The 21,584-nt window shown below is 33.6% G+C and overlaps 1 protein-coding gene across 2 annotated transcripts; it reads right to left on the bottom strand.

Moving 5' to 3' along the window:
* Nucleotides 1-260: 260 nt before the first annotated feature.
* LOC144965158 (uncharacterized) lies at nucleotides 261-9,614 on the bottom strand. Of its 2 annotated transcripts, none has more exons than XM_078900192.1 (2): nucleotides 9,518-9,614; nucleotides 261-4,084 (listed from the first exon to the last, which is right to left on the bottom strand). In XM_078900192.1, the coding sequence occupies exon 2, from the start codon at nucleotides 4,072-4,074 to the stop codon at nucleotides 2,605-2,607; it is 1,470 nt and encodes a 489-aa protein (XP_078756318.1). In that variant the 5' UTR covers nucleotides 4,075-4,084; nucleotides 9,518-9,614; the 3' UTR covers nucleotides 261-2,604. The 2 variants fall into 2 exon arrangements, with proteins under 2 accessions (XP_078756318.1, XP_078756317.1); XM_078900191.1 differs by lacking the exon at nucleotides 9,518-9,614 and adding an exon at nucleotides 7,642-7,752.
* Between the last annotated feature and the right edge of the window lie 11,970 nt (nucleotides 9,615-21,584).

Below are 21,584 nucleotides of genomic sequence, written 5' to 3' on the forward strand. Positions count from 1 at the left end.
TGGCTTGTTGTTCTTATGAGTTGGGTGATTTGCTGTTTTGTTTATCCGTAGGAATCATCGAGCGATAAAAAAAAACATTTTATTAATTAGTATTAACTGTGTTGGACGGAACTAAGGGACTGAAACGATAACAAACGCATTCCCGGTATAACAAAGCTATAAACTTAGATGAACGTCGCTCGATTCAAGCTAGTCTAAAAACACAAATGAAGAGATATCTGTATCTTAAGAATCACTGGGTATGCTGGTTATTCCAAAAGTGAATTGATTGTTGAAATATGCATTATTCTTTATTGATACACTTTATGTTAAAGCAAACATTTCTATACAAAACGCTTTGCATATTACAAAGTACGTGCACAGTGAGGGAAGAAGAAGATGGGACTTTACTCTGTAAATAATTTTGTTCATTTTGATTTCATGGTTTACTTCCCTTTGAACAAAAAAGTACCACAGAATATTTCTAAAAAGCATCTTGATAAGTGTTTTATATCTGATTATAGTGTACAAATGTCAACAAAGAGTAAAGGGCCTTGACATGGTCTAATGAGCGCCCAAGAGCTAACTCAACTACATCCATGAAATAAAGATTTGATAAATAAGGACACCAGAATTTACTAGTTACTTTTTTTTAATGAATAAAGGACGAGTTGATTTAAGATGATGTGAATATAGAAAGATGAAATTTAATTAAATGAATGTTCTTACAAATAAATAATGATCACAGTTACAAATGATAACATGACAATATTACGTAACTTCTGTGACATTGAGATTAATGTTGTACAGACTTGTGAGTTGCAACATCCACTTAGAGAATACTTTCATCAAGATCCGGACACGACAGTTTATGGCTGGCAAAGGTGACCAAAGTGACCCCTGCGTCTTGATAATGGAATCTAATAATGGAGTTTTCCACCAAGTCCAGATAGTAAGATATAAATCTTTAAAATATAAATAATATGAGGAGTGGAGAGGCCTGGCCGTCAAGTTATTTGGAGAGGTGAGTAAGGAAAATGAGATCAATCAGCTTTTACAATATGTGGCGACGTGACAAAGGTAGAAAGACATTATTCACTAATTTGAAATAAATTCAAAGAGAATGCTATTAATGGAATGATAATCTAATATTAGAAGGTAAAGGTGTTCTAAGCCTACCGAAATATAACTGGAGTGAGATGAACTTCGTTCTTATGTTTATATTATTAAAATAAAACTTTAATAATATAAACGTGAATCATCGTTATGTGACAGGCGTATCTTAAGTTTTAAAAATGATGATCCAAACTTCGATCTACAGGTCATAAAACGAGTACCATACAAATAACTTACAGAGCCAATTAAAACAAGATAATTCCTTGTAAACGATGGTCAATATGAGATGGCACTAGAATTGCAATTAAATCAAACGCTTGTCATGTTATATATTGAAGTCATTTTCTAAGACTATCATTCTAACACACATATCACGCTTCATATCATTCTAGGGAGTCGAAAAAAAAGTTAGGATTTGGGAACTTTTTTATCTTATTTATTGATATATTTATTGTATTTTTCTTTGTGCTTTGTCTGGCACTGTTTCATACACACTTATTCAGACTTTTATCTCACAACCTTCACAAACACCCGCCTGCATTGTTGACACGTTTTTAAATAGCACAAAATGTCGTTGATTTATAGCCCAGGTTCCCGACTGAACCAATGCATGTTGTCTCCAAGAAGACCCAAAGAATAACACATATTAAAAGCTGAGAGAGAGTGGGGTCGGGTCGGCTTACTTGCCATTGAACCGGATAGAAAAATGCGATGTGCCTTCTTTCGGGAGTTAGCAAACGGCTAACAACGGGATGGGGGGGGGGGGGCATACAAATATTACATAACATAAACATAAATTCGTACATAAATAGTTACAATGAACTAAATCGGAATATTTATTTACAATGTTGGTTCTTGCCGAGATTGGATCGTGGATCTAAATGGAAAGAACACAAGTCAGAAATTTGGGGGGCAAATGTATTATGCATTTAAAACGAATCAAAACATGATAAGAATAGAAGAAGGCGAAGAAGAAGAAGAAGAAGAAGAAGAAGAAGAAGAAGAAGAAGAAGAAGAAGAAGAAGAAGAAGAAGAAGAAGAAGAAGAGGGAAATGATGATGATGATGATCCTGATGATGATGATGATGATGATGATGATGATGATGATGATGATGATGATGATGATGATGATGATGATGATGATGATGAAGAAGAAAAAGAAGAAGAAGAAGAAGAAAAAGAAGAAGAAGAAGAAGAAGAAGAAGAAGAAGAAGAAGAAGAAGAAGAAGAAGAAGAAGAAGAAGATGATGATGATGATGATGATGATGATGATGATGATGATGATGATGATGATGATGACATCATGATGATGATGATGATGATGACGATGATGAAGAAGAAGAAGAAGAAGAAGAAGATGATGATGATGATGATGATGATGATGATGATGAAGAAGAAGAAGAAGAAGAAGAAGAAGAAGAAGAAGAAGAAGAGGCAGCAGCAGGAGAGATATTATTATGATGATTGCACATTGCTCGATTTCAACTCAATTTTACCCAACAAAAAGTATCATTGCATCGCTGGACCCCTTGACACAAAAACAAAAATCAAAATAAGATCAAATACAGTGACTGACACTGTCCAAAAGAACATTGAAAACCATCCAAATTCTGTCATGAACGTATTTAGAATAGGTGATGCAGCAAACCCAGAAATAATACGTGCAGTGCTGAACAAACCAAAATTTGAACTAAAATTTTTTGAACCGAAGTATATCAAACATACTGCGGCAGAAGTTGGGTATCTACAATTAAAAATGGAGCCTAATACGCAAACTGCGATAAAGTATAGCCATTTGTTAACTAAAGGGGTGAAGAACATTGTCAAAGTAAAAAATGCATACGAAGCGTAACTAATAATTAGACATGTCTTCATATTAAGCTTATCTAATGCAAACCCCCATATAAAAAGTGCAACTACACCCCCAATACCTATTGATGCGCCGAGAAAAGAAAGAAATCGATCATCATCAATGTTCACGAGACCGTATGTCTTGTAGTAATTCTTATGGAGAAAGCTTGTAAATGCCTGACAAGAGTCAGCAAAACACAAAACACAGAAAGTACAAGATCGAAGAAGTTGACGTGGTTTGAGATCTACGGTAGAACCATCGATATAATCCCCTGCTCTTTGCTGATCTGTGTTGGACTCTCCTTCACGGACATGGTTATTAGTTGTTTTTGCTACTCCTTGGGAGTCATCGTTGTCCATTTCTTCAATATTATGGTTGCATAATGTTGAACCATAATCATTGCTATTTTCACATGGTAAAATGTTACATTCGACATTCTCGCTCTTACACTTTGGATCAATTAGAATGAACATAACGTATCCTATTAGTTGAAATATAAGAAATAACGTTCCAAATAGTAAATATAAAGAAGGATATTTTACAATAACTTCCGATTGGCTGAAAATACTTATCTTTTTAAAGTATGTATCTGGTGTCAAATTATTAGGATTGACGTATAAATTTGCCAGGGGATTTATCACCAAGGGTCCTAAACTGATTCCGGTGCAAGCGATTGATATCAGACGACCTTTGTCGGTCTTTGAGCAATCTGCAATGTGTGTGAAGACGACAGAGTCCAATAAACCGACGCATAGACCCACAAAAAACATTGAGAAGTATAAAACAGGTGCCAAGAAGTAAATAATGCCAACATAAGCAATAAAGTACGAGGTGCAGGATAGAATAATTTCTATCAGAAGTTTCCATTTCTTGTTGCAACATGTGATGCGACCTGCAAGTAGTAGCCCACATCCCTTTCCAACCACGTTCATGGATAATGCCCAAGGAGACTGAAGACCCCATGTTGATCCATTTCCGGAAGCGAAGTAGGAAATTGCATAAACTGAAATGTTGCCCCATATCATTGTAAAACTGGTTGGTAGGAAAATGAAAATTGCTCCGGTCACCATGATGATTTTACGAAAATTGATGTTGGAAACATTATTCTTCCAATCCATTGTTATCATTGATTTCTTCCTGGAGAATAAAAAAGATAATTAATTAATCTACTTTATATATATTGTGCATATGAGGCTGTACAAAATGCTATTTTCGGAAGATTTGTCACAAAAAATATTTAAATACTAAGTTGTTTTGGAAAAATCGAGGATTATATTGATATTCGTTTTTATCAGTTTTTCTGGGTTAAAGATTCAAAGCGGTTTGGCCTAGTTGTAAGGATTTTTTGAGGGAACCCACGAAGTGGAAAGAAAGAAGAGTGTCAAAGGAAAAGGGATTAATTGATGCGATGTTCTTCTCTCCACGACAACCCAAACCTGATTTATTCGCAATAGAAATGAAAATGTTATAAAACGTTAATACGGAAGTATTGAAGTACGTTCACAGGCAATTGTTTCCAGGATAGGTCCGCTATAAAGAGAATGTTCTATCTCTATAATATGGATGATTGAGGAACAATTGAGTTATTTTAGTAAATAAAAGGCCTTAAACATTGCGATTTCTAAGCATAATATTTTAATAACGTGTAAGTATTGTAAAAATATTGCGATAAATTTGGGACTAATACCACTCGCTAAATAGTAATGAAAAAAACTAAAGACCGTGTAAAACAAAAAGGTTTAAGGCAATTCATGAAATTGAGGGCTTTACTGCTATTTTTGAGACACCACGAGCCATGAATTTGAAACAAACGTTTTCTGTACTGTGTCAATGCAGGCTGTCGACATGCAAACGGCGTCATCTCGATATTTCTAGAGTAGGCCTATAATATTAAATTTAGTCCAAATCACCAACAAATGAAAAATAAAATGTTCCAAATAGTAATAGGTTTTGAAAGAAATAGACATTATTGACTCTCATTTCTTTATTGCCGCGAACTGTAGTTATATATATAGATATATGTATATAATAATAATAATGATAATAATAATAATAATAATAATAATAATAATAATAATAATAATAATAATAATAATAATAATAATAATAATAATAATAATAATAATAAATAAATAAATAAATAAATAAATAAATAAATAAATAAATAAGTAAATAAAATTCCCTTTATTCATCCCCATGGGGAAATTTGTCTTTAGGGTCGATTCCAAGGGGAGACTGGAACAGCCGCAGTGCAGCGCCACAATTGAGGAGTAAGCCAGGGACAATGGGAGCTGGATGTCATTGTGTTCACCCCTCACCGGTGCCACCGCCAGTTTGCTCTCCACTGGTGCCTACCTCACATAGTCTCTCGTTCACTCCCCACTGGTGCCCACCTCCCATAGTCTCTGGTTCACTCCACATTGGTGCCCACCTCACATAGTTCTGGGTTCACTTCCGGCTGGAACCCACCTCCCAGAGTCTCCAGTTCATACCCCACTGATTGCCCCCTCTCATGGTCTGGTTCAATCCCCACTGATGCCCACCTCCCAAAGTCTCTGGTTCACTCTCCTCGGATGCCCTGCTCCCATAGTTTCTGGTTCACTCCCTACTGGTGTCCATCTCACACAGGTTCAATCCCCATTGGTGCCCACCTACCATTGTCTCTGGTTCAATCCCCATAGCTGCCCACCTCACATAGATCTGGGTTCACTTCCCACTGGTACACACCTCCCATAGTCTCCAGTTCAATCCCAAATGGTGCCCACCTCTCATTGTCTGTGGTTTCACGATTCACTCACCACTGGCGTGGGTTTCGATAGATTCCGGTAGATTTCGGTGTATATCGGTAATCCATGACATTCAACCTCTGTAGGGAGATGGATCTCCCGTAAAGTAAGGTAAGGTAAAATGATGATGATGATGATGATGATGATGATGATGATGATGGTGGTGGTGGTGGTGGTGGTGGTGATGATTATGATGACAGTGTTTGAAACTCTCTTAGCGTCAACCATCTGATTCAGATTGAATTTATCGTAATAAGAGCATTAAAATGGTAAACGAAATGGTATTTATCTATTTGTTTGTTTTTAAGCGTATTACGGCTACACATTTAGGTCATTTCAGGGCCTTTAAAATGTAAGAAATTGGGATAGTAAAAGACATTTTAGAATTACAAGTGAAGGTACCAGATAAAAAGAAAGACAAATGGGAATAGTTGAAATAGGGATCAGATGTAGATTCCAAGAGCACACTATCAGTGTACTTAGTTTAAGATCACCAAAAAGTCTCATTCAGACACCAGCACAGGATACCACTGAGAGGAATACACTTTAATGTTCACAGAATATATCCGAAACAGAAAAGATAACACATAATAGATAGATGATTTACAAGGAACATAAATAATTTCCCAAAACCAATAGTGAACATTTGATTGTGTATGTTTCAACTTCAGCGAAGGACTCCAGCAAAAGCCAGGACAAAACGAAGCAATCCCATTCCAAGGCAAAGACAGAAATCAACCTAAAAACAGATATAAGGGGATAGAAGTCACGGCAAGTGACCTCCTGCTAATCGAACGAAGGAATGGTACTTGCTGAAGTTATTTTTATTTTATTTTGATTTTCGAAATGATGATGAATAGCATTGTCTTTTTATAGACAATATCTTTAAAGAGGAGCACATCTTATACACCACCATAGCAATTGATAGAACGGAGTAAAAAATACAGTGTTTATCAATAACAAAACTCACATTACAACATACAGAAATAATTAATTAATATCAATAAATTTAAAATTGTGACTTGTATCACTTCCGAAAAGACTACTATTTTGCATTACAATTTATCGTGTATTTCAGAAGAGAGAAAATTGAAACAATAAAATGTCTAGACAAGTAAACTGTATATTATCATAGATTACAATGTCCGTAACAAGAAATTATGAGCCAGCAATTCGCTAATCCCTCATAACCTTATTTTGGTATGCCAAAAGAGAAGACAGAAGCAAAAAAAATACATTTAAGATGTTATTCATCCAGGGTTGGTTTATCGCGAAAAAATGGTGAAATCGCCATCGTTTAAATAAAATAATTTAAATCACTGACATGCATGCCTACAAGGCAAGCAAGAGACAATTTATAAATATTCAAAATGGGGTTTTGTTGCTAAATTCATAAAGTATTAAATTCTTGGAAAACACTCTTAGATTTTGAAAATCAGTACATAAAAATAAGAAAATGATAGCAAATTCATTTTTTCCAGAACTTACATTTTTTTTGTTTGCCAATTGATGTAAGAAAATGATTCAACCTTGACGTCAGGTAACTAAACACCAAAAAGATTTATCATACAAAGCACAGTGAATAGATAAATTAACGAGGACAAGATTTGAACACTACACAACATTTTTCCTACATCGACAGTGGGTTGAAATTCCACAAAATACTTGCGAAAGTAAATGTTTTGGCCACCAGCATGACGAAATATCATATTACAGAAATAAATATAATGATCATACAAAATGACATGTAATTCGCGTAAACGGTTAGAAGAGGTCAGTTCTTTTCAGGCAGTTTTTTTAAATAGTATTTGAAAAAATAATGAAGGGATCATCGGGAAACACAGAATTTTGAGCATTGGAAAAAAATAGCTATAATTACGAATCAGCAGCATAAGATAATAAATCAACCTCTTAAGAAACTTCTATTATCTTCAGTCATCCTGTCTTTACTCCCTGTTTTCACATCCATGCTGCTTTATGGACATTTCTGGGCATGATCTTGCTTGGTATTGCCTTGGCTTTCTCTAGGATTCTGAACCGAGAGGGTATAGTAAAATGTGTTATTCCTTTTATGGAGGATGATTATTTTCCATCGTAAATCGATTCCATGTATGTTATTATGGGTAGCCGTATATATTCCTTGGCATTAGAGTGCTTCTATCTTAGACGGGGTCATGCGCTTTGCACAGCTTGTGTGACTCAAAGTCGTTCAGAGCCTTATTGTCTGTGCGACGTGAAAGTATCCCGATTTCTGTTTTACTTAATAGCCAGTAAAATTGTTTGCTACTCTTAAGATAGGATGCTTGTCTGAAATAAAGTACTTTCCGCCACACCCTTAAGGCGAGTGTTCTACAAATTGAATAATCGCAAATCTCACTAAAACTGGAAAAAAAAAAGATTCGTCTCTTTATTTGCTTCTTTTCTCGTCTTAAATTTCCATCACTTCCAGATTTAATAAAAAAAGAAAAAGAAAATAGCGACAAAAAATGTTAAAATGTCACCATTATCCATTTTGATCCAGTCTTAATGGTGTAAAGAATGCTTATTTACTTTATATATATATATATATATATATATATATATATATATATATATATATATATATATATATATATATATATATATATATATACTGCTTCATTAGCCACTAGTTCTTACACATTGCTTATCTTGAAAGAATTAGAACAATTTGAGTAATTTAGAAAAAGAAGTCGTATATTTCCAATATTCAAATCTCCACAAATTATAACAATTGCAAATACACCCCCCCCCCCTACACACACACACACACACACACCTGCGTGTAATATGTGTGTAAATATCTCACTTATGTTTTGGTTAGCATACATACTCATCAAGAAACAAATCAAATATAAACTAAAACATATAGACAAATTGATAACATCGACGATTCGTTAACAACGTCCGAGGGTGGACAGTTATCCTAAAATGTATAGGTTAATGAAAGCCGAAAAAAATTGGGGGTTTGTTTAGGTTCTTATTAATATTACTATTATTATTATTACTATTATTATTACTATTATTATTATTACTATTATTATTATTACTATTATTATTATTACTATTATTATTACTATTATTATTATTAATGATTATTATTATTGTTATTATTATTATTATTATTATTATTATTATTATTATTATTATTACTATTACTATTATTATTATTATTATTATTATTATTATTATTATTATTATTATTTATTATTATTATTATTATTATTACTATTATTATTATTACTATTATTATTACTTTTATTATTATTAATGATTATTATTATTATTACTATTATTATTATTATTATTATTATTATTATTATTATTATTATTATTACTATTATTATTATTACTATTATTATTATGACTATTATTATTACTATTATTATTACTATTATTATTATTATTAATGATTATTATTATCATTATTATATATTATTATTATTATTATCATTATTATTATTATTATTATTATTGTTATTAATTATTATTATTATTATTATTATTATTATTATTATTATAATTATTATTATTATTATTATTATTATTATTATTATTATTACTATTATTATTATTATCATTATTATTATTATCATTATTATCATTATTATTATTATTATTATTTTTATTATTATTATTATTATTATTATTATTATTATTATTATTATTATTATTATTATTATTATTATTATTATTACTATAAATCATTTTTATAACCAATAATATGACACTGAATAAAAGAAATCCTACTTTTCGTGTTCCTTACCTCTCCCTTGAAAACTTTGAACTGCGGAATATTTTGCTGCTGTTAAAATATAAAAATGTTAAAAGTGCAAGTTTAATTCAAACAATTGTTACACGTATTAGAGCGGAATGCTAGTGATATAATATTACGCTCTGGGTGACGCAGCTACTTACTATGTAATTAAGATTTGCTGGTAGTAATTAGGGTGAACCTGTTATGCAAATGTATCTATTTTTTAGGCCATTTAATTCTTTGTCAACGAGCCCAGAATTCTATGCAATAAAAGCATAAGTAGGCTTTTAGCCATTAAATGACAGAACAATAGTAATAATATGACGGTGAAGCAGCTGGCGACTTTGGAGGGAGATGATATCAACAATAATACAATCAACAGTATGGGCGGTAATGATGAAAATGACGATAACGACAACGATGATTAACAACTCTTTTGTTGTAATATTACCGATGAAGGTTTGGATGCGATAGTTTGTGTTGGTGATGAGAACGATGATGGTGATGCCGATAACAATAATGATGATGATGATGACGACCACGACTATGTGATAATAACAATCACAATGATGATGACGATAATGGTGATGATATATTACGCAAAATTCTGCCGTCATTTATTACCTAAACGACCAGCCAGGACTCGCATACGAAATGTGATTGGAACCGACTAGATGACCAGTGAATATTTGGAAGCAAAGAATCCAGGAACATAATCGGTTTCTGGAATGGACTCAACTCAGAGCATTTTTACATATAAGCAAGTACTCAGTCAAAACCCGGTCTCTCTCTCTCTCTCTCTCTCTCTCTCTCTCTCTCTCTCTCTCTCTCTCTCTCTCTCTCTCTCTCTCTCTCTCTCTCTCTCTCTCTCTCATTACATCAATTTACAAATAGCATGCTATTGTGATCAACACCCTAAATCATATTTAGCGGAAAATACTGTGTGAATAAGGGTACTAATTACTTATAATCAATCTTTTAGCTGTGGACTTAAACTGTGTTATGATTAATTAATGCCATTTAAAACTAGTATATGTAGTCAGTAATAATTAATATTATGTTTTCGCCTGGGCCGTAAGTAGACGCAACCTATCAAATAACAAAAACTGATAACTAGTGTTATTACAAACAAAAATATGTCATTTACTCTCTATATCTATATATGTATATATTATTGTATATGTATGTATGCTTCCAAATTAATGAATTACACTTACATGAATTACATTAACAAATATTCTATCGCTAATGCGCTTTTTTAATATTGTTATGTATTTAATTGTACTGATTCGTATGCTATCATTGTTAATTATCTTTCCCCATCCCACTAACATACCTGTATCCAGTTAATTAATAATAATTATTAACAAATTTATATCAGTGGTCTAGTCATGGCTTTGTTAATTGTAAATTTTGCTCCAATATATTCATAGAGCTAGACCAGGAGCTGGACCTGGATCAGGAGCTATCTATCTGGATGTATGGTTAACTATTAATTAAGTGACCCACTGGGACAACCAAAGAATTACCAAGAAATAATAAACAGGCGAAATCAACCCTTAACACGGCAACTAGTCATAGGAATGTCGCCACCAGTCACAGCCAACCTCCACAAAACAGATAAGGAACAAATAACAATAAATTGAGCAACCGAATGAGAGAGGAGGAAAAATTAACTTAGCCATAGCCTACCTTTAATTAATTAAAATTTACCATTATTCTTTTGTTTAATTATGTGTTAAGGTGTTATTGTGCGCGGCTATTCTATTGTTTTATATTAAAGTATTTTATGCTTTAACGGGAATTAATACTTTCTTTACGAACCTGAACTATCCCTAGATAACGTGCCACATCTATCACCACTTCTACTACCTATTTATTTAAACTTAAAACTGTATTACTATCTGTCGAGTTGTCAGGAACTTTAACCCAACTATATGGTGAAAGAGTCACCAGATGACTTCTGTCTTTGGGGGAAACGATTTGACTTCTATTTGTCTCTATCTACTTGTCACCTTAACCCAACTATAACATGGTGAAAGAGTAACCAGATGATTTCTGTCTTGGGGGAAACGATTTGACTTCTAATTGTCTCTATCTACTTGTCACCTCTCCTACGCCACAGTCTGATGTTCTGGACTCCTGTTGGATGAGTTAGTCTGACTGATGCGTTGCGGTTGCTTCTCACGTTTATCAAGTTGACTGCCGTACTCTGGACAAACTCGAATTAAGAATTTGGACATAAAACTCGTCCTTCAAATATTGATTGATTTATATGAACCTCATCTTGGCAAAACTCTAAAACCCGGGATTTCGCAAAGTCTCATGTTTGAGAGTGTTTTTCAAGTTTATGATCATTTAAATCGATCGATATTTTAAGAGTACGGTAGCTACTTGGTTAAGTCTGGCGGTGGCAATCGTATGGAGGGTGAAGGAGATTTTAGAAATACAGCTGGCAGCCTGGTGAATACCAAATGGTATGGGAAAAACAACTGGTTATACATTAATGCAAGCTCCAGTCCCTCAGATTTATAAAGGCGACCAAACATTTTATAAATGATAAACTTGAGCATTCATATAGCGTAATATGCACCAAAAGTGCTCAAAGCGCTTTACTAGGGGTCACTAGCCAACCGTCACGTTTAACATGTAGGATGAGACACGACGTCAGTTAGGCGATATTACAATGTTTTTTTCAACACAAACAATGCTGTTATCGGCCAGGTATTCATTTTATATCTGAGTACGGTGAGATAATGTGAGTAAATGGTCTTTTCCAAGGACACAACTATGCGCCGCTAAGGGCTGGACTCGAATCCAGGAACTTCCGATCCGAAGGCGAGTGTCGTACCACTGGACCACATCGCCTCACAAAGATGAGACCTAGATAATCATAATAAAGAGTATAAAGTCGGTCATGGGTTTTTAAAGAACGAATTGTAATATAATCGTGAAATGATCATTAAAGGTGATATGCTGTAAAATGAAACTATATTTAATACTTGAATATAAAACATTCTATGACATTGAATAATCATACGCTATAATATAAAAATTTGAAAGCAATAATAATTTTCATGACAGGTTGAACACAATTGATTGGTGTTATAATGATAATTGTGAAAGAATAAGTTCTGTTTACAGTTGTTGTGAGATATCCATGTGGAAACATATTTACTTCATGTTTGAAATGAAATAGAACATTTGACTTAATAATAATTTTTTAAAATAATATTAATAAAAAATAATAGTAATAATAATAATAATAATAATAATAATAATAATAATAATAATAATAATAATAATAATATAATAATAATAATAATAATAATAATAATAATAATAATAATAATAATAATAATAAGAAGAAGAAGAAGAAGAAGAAGAAGAAGAAGAAGAAGAAGAAGAAGAAGAAGAAGAAGAAGAAGAAGAAGAATAGTATTAATAATAATAATAGGAGGAGGAGGAGGAGGAGGAGGAGGAGGAGGAGAAGGAGGAGGAGGAGGAGGAGGAGGAGGAGGAGGAGGAGGAGGAGGAGGAGGAGAAGAAGAAGAAGAAGAAGAAGAAGAAGAAGAAGAAGTAGAAAGAGAGAAAGAAAGAAAGAAAGAAAGAAGAAGAAGAAGAAGAAGAAGAAGAAGAAGAAGAAGAAGAAGAAGAAGAAGAAGAAGAAGAAGAAGAAGAAGAAGAAGAAGAAGAAGAAGAAGAAGAAGAAGAAGAAGAAGAAGAAAAAGAAGAAGAAGAAGAAAAAGAATAAGAAGAACGTGAGCTTTTATAAAGTGCAATATCCACTAAACGTGCTCGGAGCTCTTTACAATGGGTCCCTAGCCAACAGCAACACTTAATATGTAGAACCAGACATGACGCCTGTTAGGCGATATTGAACATCTTTTTCGGACATAGACAACGCTTTTAACAGCCAGGTGCTCATCCCACACCTGACTACAATGAGAAAATGTGAGTAAAGAGTATTTTCCAATGACTCAATTATGCGCCGACGAGGCTCGAACCCAGGACCTTCCGATCCGAAAGCGAGTGCCATACCACAAGACCATCTTTGAGAAGGTGATGCCAAGGTATGGGTTATCGTCAACTTGTTTCAGGATGGTGTTGTTTAACTTGTAGATTTCGTTGTACTTTTTAGCTGTGCTGAGAATGTAGCATTTGTTTGCGTTAAATTTCATTCCCCGATCTTTAGCCCACTGTTCGAGACTATTCAAGTCCTCTTGTATCAATTTTTGATCGTTTGCAGATTTCATTGGTCGGTATATTAGACAGTCATCGGCGAATAACCTAATCTGAGATTTTACTCTTAGATGTAAGTCATCGATGAAACAAATAAATAGTATGGGTCCTAGCACCGTTTCCTGTGGTACTCCTAATATGACTGGACATTCATCCGATGACGTGCCGTCTAGGACTATATTCATGGTACGTTTTGTGAGGAAATTGTGTGTAGAGAGCCACGAATTCCGTAATTTTGGGTGGTGCACAGTATAAAACGCTTTGGAAAAGTCGAGGATGCCGATGTCTGCCTGAGTTTTTGGCATTCTGGAGTCTCAACAGGTCATTTACAGTTATTAGGAGTTGGCTTTCACATGAGTATCCTTTGCAAAACCCATGATTCAGGTCAGTTAGGATGTCATTGTTCTCAAAGTGGTTCATCATGTTCTTACAGATTATATGCCCTAATAGCTTGGATATTACAGACGTCAGTGAGATTGGACGATAGTTCTCTGCTTTATTTTTGTTGCCCTTTTTAATACAGGTGCGATGTTTGCCTTCAGCCAGTCATTAGGGAGCATCCCAGTGTTGATTGAGTTTTGGAAAATTATGCATAATGAGGGGGCCAAACTCTCAGCACAATCCTTTAGTACTGTGTTGGGGATGTTATCTGGACCTGACGCCTTAGATGGGTCGACGTTTTTCAGCAACTTTACAACTCCTCAGATGTTTATGTTGATATTAGTAAGAGATTGGTCACACCTCTGTGATGTCGGTGGGTGGTTGTATCGTGTGGATCATGGGAGGTAAAGACGGATTTAAATTGATCCAAGAGGATCGTTGCTTTATCCTTCCCCTCAATGTACAGGGTTTCATTTTCTTTCAATGGAATCGTTTTTCTTGCTTTTTATGTAGTTCTAAAATGGCTTGGTATTGTTTGTTTCAGATCCTTTTTCTATGACATTGTTAATGTGCGTCCATTCTGCTTGCCTTGTTTCACGCCTACTTTGACGCTGCAACGATTTGTATGTGTCCCAGGTTCCGCTCAGTTTAGCCTGCTTGAATGCTTTTGCTTTGCGTCTTAGTAGTGCTCGTATTTTCCTGTTCATCCACGGCGGCGATCTTGTTTTTTATGTGCTTTTTGGGGAATTGACTCCTTGATTGCACTGAGTAGGCAGGAGTGAAAATGACTCCATATTTCATTAACATCCATACCGCTTTTGTGCTGTTCTGTGATCTCTGATGACAGTCGTTCGATTCATTTTCGTAGGGCGGCCTTTTGGCCTTTTTGAATAAGTATCGTATTTTGGGAGGTTGGTTCATATAATTGGGTTTTAGTGTAGTTTCAGTAACAACGCAGGCATGATCTGATATTCCTGGTTGTGATGTTGTTGAATGGATCAGTGATGGATTTGATACAAAAACAAGATCTAAAATATTGTCACCACGTGTGCATTCTTCGTGAATGTGTGTGAGGTGCGCTCCTGTTGTAATGTCGATGAGGCTTTGTTGTATTGCACGTTGTGGACAGGCAGATAACGTTTTTGAACCGTCCCAGTTAAAGTCTCCTGTTAGAATCATTTGGTTTGGAGTTTTTTCCTGAGTTGATTATTTCAAGCGATTTTTTGCAGTTCTACGATGTCAGTTTCGTTTCGATGGGGCATGAAGAATGATCCATCAAGGCCGTTTTTATGGCCTTGAATTTTAAAGCTTACCCAAAATTATTTCACAGTCAATTTTGAACTTTGTTTGCTCACAACCTGTGATCTTTCTATCAACGAGTATGAGTACCCCATCTCCCTGTCACCTGGTATCATCGTCTTCATATTCATTTCCTTCATCTTCTGCTTCCTCACTAGGTAATTTTCTATCATTTCGAAATACCTCGTATTCTTTTGGAAAAATTTCACAGGACTTAATATTGCCATTTAGCCATGACTCTGGTTTATGTTGGTCAATGAGTGCACAGAATTCAGCTCTTTTGTGTCCATACTACGACAGTTCATTGTTAGGATTTTTAGATTTTTTATTCTTGGTGTGTCAGTGAATTCACAAAAGGAAGCCTGTTTGTTACTATTCTTTGAACGAGCGTTAGTTGTTGGTTGCAGATGGTGTATTTGTATTGGTTCATCTGTTGGGTTTGGCTTTCTACCGAGTTTGCTTTCAGCCTTTTGACCACCTCGCTTTCCTTTCTTCCTTTTTGTTCTCTTAAAGATCTTAAAACGTTTGAGTGGGTCTATCTCACCACCAGGTAGTTGGCATTTGGCATTTACTCTCATTTCCATAATTGACTGCGTGTTTACAGGTGTCAATGTCTCTGCCATTTAGTAGGTAATTGGTTAATGCTTGGCGATGTGATTGTGTTAAATACTTGTCACGCTGTGTGGGGTAGTTAAGGTTGCAAGAGGCTCTTTAATTATTCCAGTGATTGATAAAATGGGGGTGGCAAAAACTAATCACAGAACCTCGCGTATAATTAGGCGATGGCACTAGGTTGTAAAACGACGATGTCGTTAAAGTACTAATCACAGCGTGTATGATAGACGTGGGCACTAAATTGTAAAAATCTTGATTCAATTGAAATGGCTCATTAAATTCTATACAGATCGCTTTTCTTTATATTATTCCTCTTGAAAGCTATTAAAATGAACAATTTTTAAGCAGGCTGTTCCTCAAAACAATAATAATTCGTTGGAATAAAAATTTTAAAAGTTTTCTATTAAAATCCCAGGAAAAAACCACAAAAACACAGAGCGATGTGAACTGCTGCCTCTCGGCGCGAAACACACAACACAACTATTATTATTATTATTATTATTATTATTATTATTATTATTATTATTATTATTATTATTATTATTATTATTATTATTATTATTATTAACAATAATAATAATACACATTTATATAGCGCTCATTCTCGTGTAAAACACAAGCCCTGCGCACTTTACAATATAAATATCAATTTTAAGTGAAAAAAAAATAAAATACTAATAATAATGCATAGCCAAATCAAGGATTCATAGAGTCAATAAAAACAAATACAGTAAAAATGTGTCTTGAGATTCTTTTTAAAAGTAGGTAAAGACTTGCACTCCCTCAGACCACGTGGTAGTTCATTCCAAATCTTGGGGCCAAAACAAGCAAACGATCTATCGCCAAATTTTGTTCTTGATCTGTTTTCCCAAAATTTTCATTTGGTCATTACATGATCTTAAAGTGTAATTTTCAAATTTACACATGACCACGTGATCTGTGAGATATGCCGGTGCTATACCAGTCAAACACTTATAAACAAGACACGCTGCTTTGTAATAATATGTGCGCTTTTCAATGGGCAACCAGTGGAGAGAGCCCAACAAAGGGGTTGCATGATCAAATTTTTTTTTGCCAAAAACTAATCTTGCTGCATGTTATTATTATTATTATTATTATTATTATTATTATTATTATTATTATTATTATTATTATTATTATTATTATTATTATTATTATTATTATTATTATTATTATTATTATTATTATTATTATTATTATTATTATTATTATTATTATTATTATTTATAAAACAAATCGACAGTGCTCCCTTTGCAGGTTAAGCGGGCACTCCTCGGGACTACCCGCACAGCCTCTCCCCCCATCTCACACACCCAGTTCTTTTCTTCTTTTTAAAAAAAATTGTTTGTAGACTATAATTATTAATTCAATGTTACATCCAGTTTTGTGTGTTGGTAGTATCAATTCCCACACCTATCATCACCTAGTCAAGGCTTTTTGGCATCTGCCAATCCCAAATGTCTGTGTCAAGGTCGAGCGTGATGTCTCGTCAACGGTTGAGGAGAAAAAAAAATAAGACAAAAAAAACAATACAAAAACAAAGAAAAAAAATACAACCAATAATAATAATAATAATAATAATAATAATAATAATAATAATAATAATAATAATAATAATAATAATAATAATAATAATAATAATAATAATAATAATAAGAAGAAGAAGAAGAAGAAGAAGAAGAAGAAGAAGAAGAAGAAGAAGAAGAAGAAGAAGAATGATAATAATAATAATAATAATAATAATAATAATAATAATAATAATAATAATAATAATAATAATAATAATAATAATAATAATAATAATAATAATAATAATAATAATAATAATAACTGGCATATCATGTCAATACATTGGAAATGACGATAATCGGATATCTATTTTTTATTTTGTATGAAGTCCATTATAAATTTTACGGTGATCAAGAACGAAACCTTTTGTTCATTTACCTTTTCGTGACTCAAATTTATAAAAATATTATTTAAAAAAATAATAACACAGCATTTATTTTGCGCAATTTCCACTAGACGTGTGCAAAGCGCTTTACATGGGGTCTCAAGCTAACAGCAATACCAAACATGAAGGACGAGACATGACGCCTGTAAGAAGATATTGCAATTTTTTCGACAAAGACAACGAGCGGCCATGTACCTATTTTACACCTGAGTACGGTGAGAGAATGTCAGTTAAGGTACCTTTTCCAAGGACTCAACTCTGCGTCACTCGGAGCGGGTCTCGAAACCTGGACCTTCCGATCCGAAAGCGAGAGTCATACCACTTGGCCCCATCACAGAACAGGGAGGGGCACTGTTCTGACGACCTTATAGCCTCACTATTAATTATAATTTATTTCTAATTTCAACAGTTTTTGGAGTAAATACATAGTTCTTGGTATCAAACATATTGTAAATTTGATGCGGATCACGAATCTGACGTCAAAACAGAGAAAATCCGAAAAAGATAGTCCACTTTTTTATACTGCCACGCCCCCAATAGCCCGTCGCCTCAAAAAAAAAATATTAAGCAAGGCGGGATTTGCGAGTGACCGATGACTGTTCCCCAGATCGTCACTGGTAGAAAGCACATGGAGTCTTTTAGAGCGGTATTATGTCTTAAGTGCTGAAAAATTGAATTTATAGACACAAATATGGAACCTGGGATTATTGATCTCTACTTGTTAATGAGGAGAATAAATACAATTTCTTACATTGAAAGAACTCAAAAAAAAATACTTAATATTTCATTCTATTCCTAAAATCACTTTTTGTGGTCCAATTCATCCGGACATAATCCCGTTTTCAGATGATGGGTCACATTGGCGTGGTGAGTCACTAATTTACTATGATTATATTTACATGTTATTGATTTGACTAGTGGGGCTAGAAACAAAAACAAAATTCTTTAATTGGGTCGAGTGGATGGATCACACTAATGATGTTTATACATGAGGTATCTTGTAAAAATATAAATTTGTTTTAAAAAATAATTGAAAATCTCTTCGTTGCCATGGACATGGCAGCCATCTTGGAGAATAAACACATTATTTTTCTTTTAGGAGACTCCACCATTTTATTAATTCCTCTTTGATTATGTTTTTAATGTTGTTACGTAAAGTTTAAGCATAGTTGTAAAAAGGTGGCTACTTGAGTTTTTTAGATAAAGGCTTATATATATATAATTTTTTTTTTGAAATGTGAATAAAATTTCTTCACTTTTTTGACATTGTTTAAATAAAAAATAATTTTTACCCCAAAACAATTCAATAAAAACAAAATCACAGTAGTCAGCTATTTTAGTTCAAATGTCAAAGGTCTAGCATTCTTTTTTTTCATGGTCAATTCCCAAAATAACAGCTTTGAGAAAAACGCAATATTTATCAGATTGTTACCCCAATAACTTTGGGTAAGGGTTTTGAAATGTATAATTTGACTATTGTAAACTATTCATTCGGCATATATATGAAATTAGGAATGAATAAATTTATAAAAATCAGTAACTCCAAAAATTGATAATGTTCACCCAACTTAAATTAAGGCGGTCAAAACATTCCAATTATCGCTGAATATATCAATCTAGGTGAACAAACCTAGTGCATTGCTCTTTTAAAATTAAATATGTGGAATAAACAAATTTCCGTTGTGGTTGTAAATTAACCTGCAGATACGGGTATTTTTATTTCGTTTTATTTTCATTACTTATGTATAAATACGTATTCGTTATTCGCAATAGTAGGGGTAGATATTCATTCATTTCAGTTTGGTATTTGCAGTTGTACTGCAAATGCGGGTTCGTTCTGTATTTGCAGTAGTAGCCTACGAACTTAGAGCTTTATTGTATAGAGGATTGGGTGCAAAATATAAATAAATTGCATTATTATTATTATTATTATTATTATTATTATTATTATTATTATTATTATTATTATTATTATTATTATTAGTATTATTATTATCATCATTATTATCATTATTATTATTATTATTATTATTACTATTATTATTATTATCATTATTATTATTATTATCATTATTATTATTATCATTATTATTATTATTATTATTATTATTATTATTATTATTATTATTATTATTATTATTATTATTATTATTAGTGAAAATTATTTTGTTTAATTCATTTTTTTTTTATTATTGCTATTTCTATTTCTTTTGCGTGTCGTTGACGATGACGATGTGTCTGGTGTTGTGTAGTGGTGGTGGTGTTGATGTGGTGGTGTTGATGGATTAGTAGTGGTAGTGATGATGACTATAAGGATAATGATGATGATGTAATGGTAACGATGTGTTAGCTGTGGTAGTGGTAGTAATGATGATGATGTGATGTTTGTGGTTGTAGTAGTGGCGGTGGTAGCGATAATGACGAGCAGGAGGATGATGATGTAATGGGGGTGGCGGTTGCTGTAGTTTTGATAACGATGTGGTTGCTGTGGTAGTGGTAGTAATGATGATGATGTGATGGTTGTGGTTGTAGTAGTGGTGGTGTTAGCGTCACAGCGTGGTTGCTATAGTTTTGATAACGATATGGAGGTTGCTGTGGCAGTAGTAGTAGTAGTAGTAGTAGTAGTAGTAGTAGTAGTAGTAGTAGTAGTAGTAGTAGTAGTAGTAGTAGTAGTAGTAGTAGTAGTAGTAGTAGTAGTAGTAGTAGTAGTAGTAGTAGTATTAGTAATGATGATGTGGTGGTGGTTGTATTAGCAGAGGTAGTTTATTGATGGTAACTTTTATTATTTACATGAGCACTGAGATATGAGTCATGAGCTTGCAACGGCGAGAGTATGAGAGAGAGAGAGAGAGAGAGAGAGAGAGAGAGAGAGATAGATAGAGAGAGAGGGAGAGAGAGAGAGAGATAGAGAGAGAGAGAGAGAGAGAGAGAGAGATTCCTGGAATTTTATAAAATACATTTAACTAACTATAAATAATACAATAAACGGGGACAGAACTATTCTCATTAAAATAATCTGACATATAAGCTGATAGATTTCAAGATGTGATCAAGTCGGAGAGGTGGGGACGGGGAAATTTTCATGGATTGGATTGGGGTAACATAAACAAAACACTATCGTGTCAAGTTTCAGACTTGAAGGAAAAGTTGAAACGTTCAAAATCTCAATTCTCAGTCACACAAAATGTTTCAATCATCCCTCCTTTTCCTTCCTTCTCAAACTAACACACTCATTCAACTTCAAGTCATTTTGAACAGAAAATAGTGCCGTGTTCAGTGAGGGGACAACAACTAATTTTCAGAGACTCAAGTGAAGGTTCAGTGTGGTCCAAACAGCCGTCCGGACAACACCAATTTGGCTTTAAATCCGGTTAAATTATCTTCCAACTTGAGGACTGTTTCTATTTTCCCCTGAAGAGACAGATTTAACTCATAAAGGATGCTTAATAATCCCGTTTTGCGACTTACAACTTGACTCTGAAATAAGCTGGCAACCCGCAGTAATTATTTATCAAGCAGACATCTATGCATACGCTCTGTAATTGGAGCACACTGGTTAACGAT

Source organism: Berghia stephanieae, chromosome 2 (genome assembly GCF_034508935.2).
Source record: "Berghia stephanieae isolate SIO BIC M18660-M18661 chromosome 2, UCSD_Bste_1.3, whole genome shotgun sequence".
Classification (NCBI taxonomy): Eukaryota; Metazoa; Mollusca; class Gastropoda; order Nudibranchia; family Aeolidiidae; genus Berghia; species Berghia stephanieae.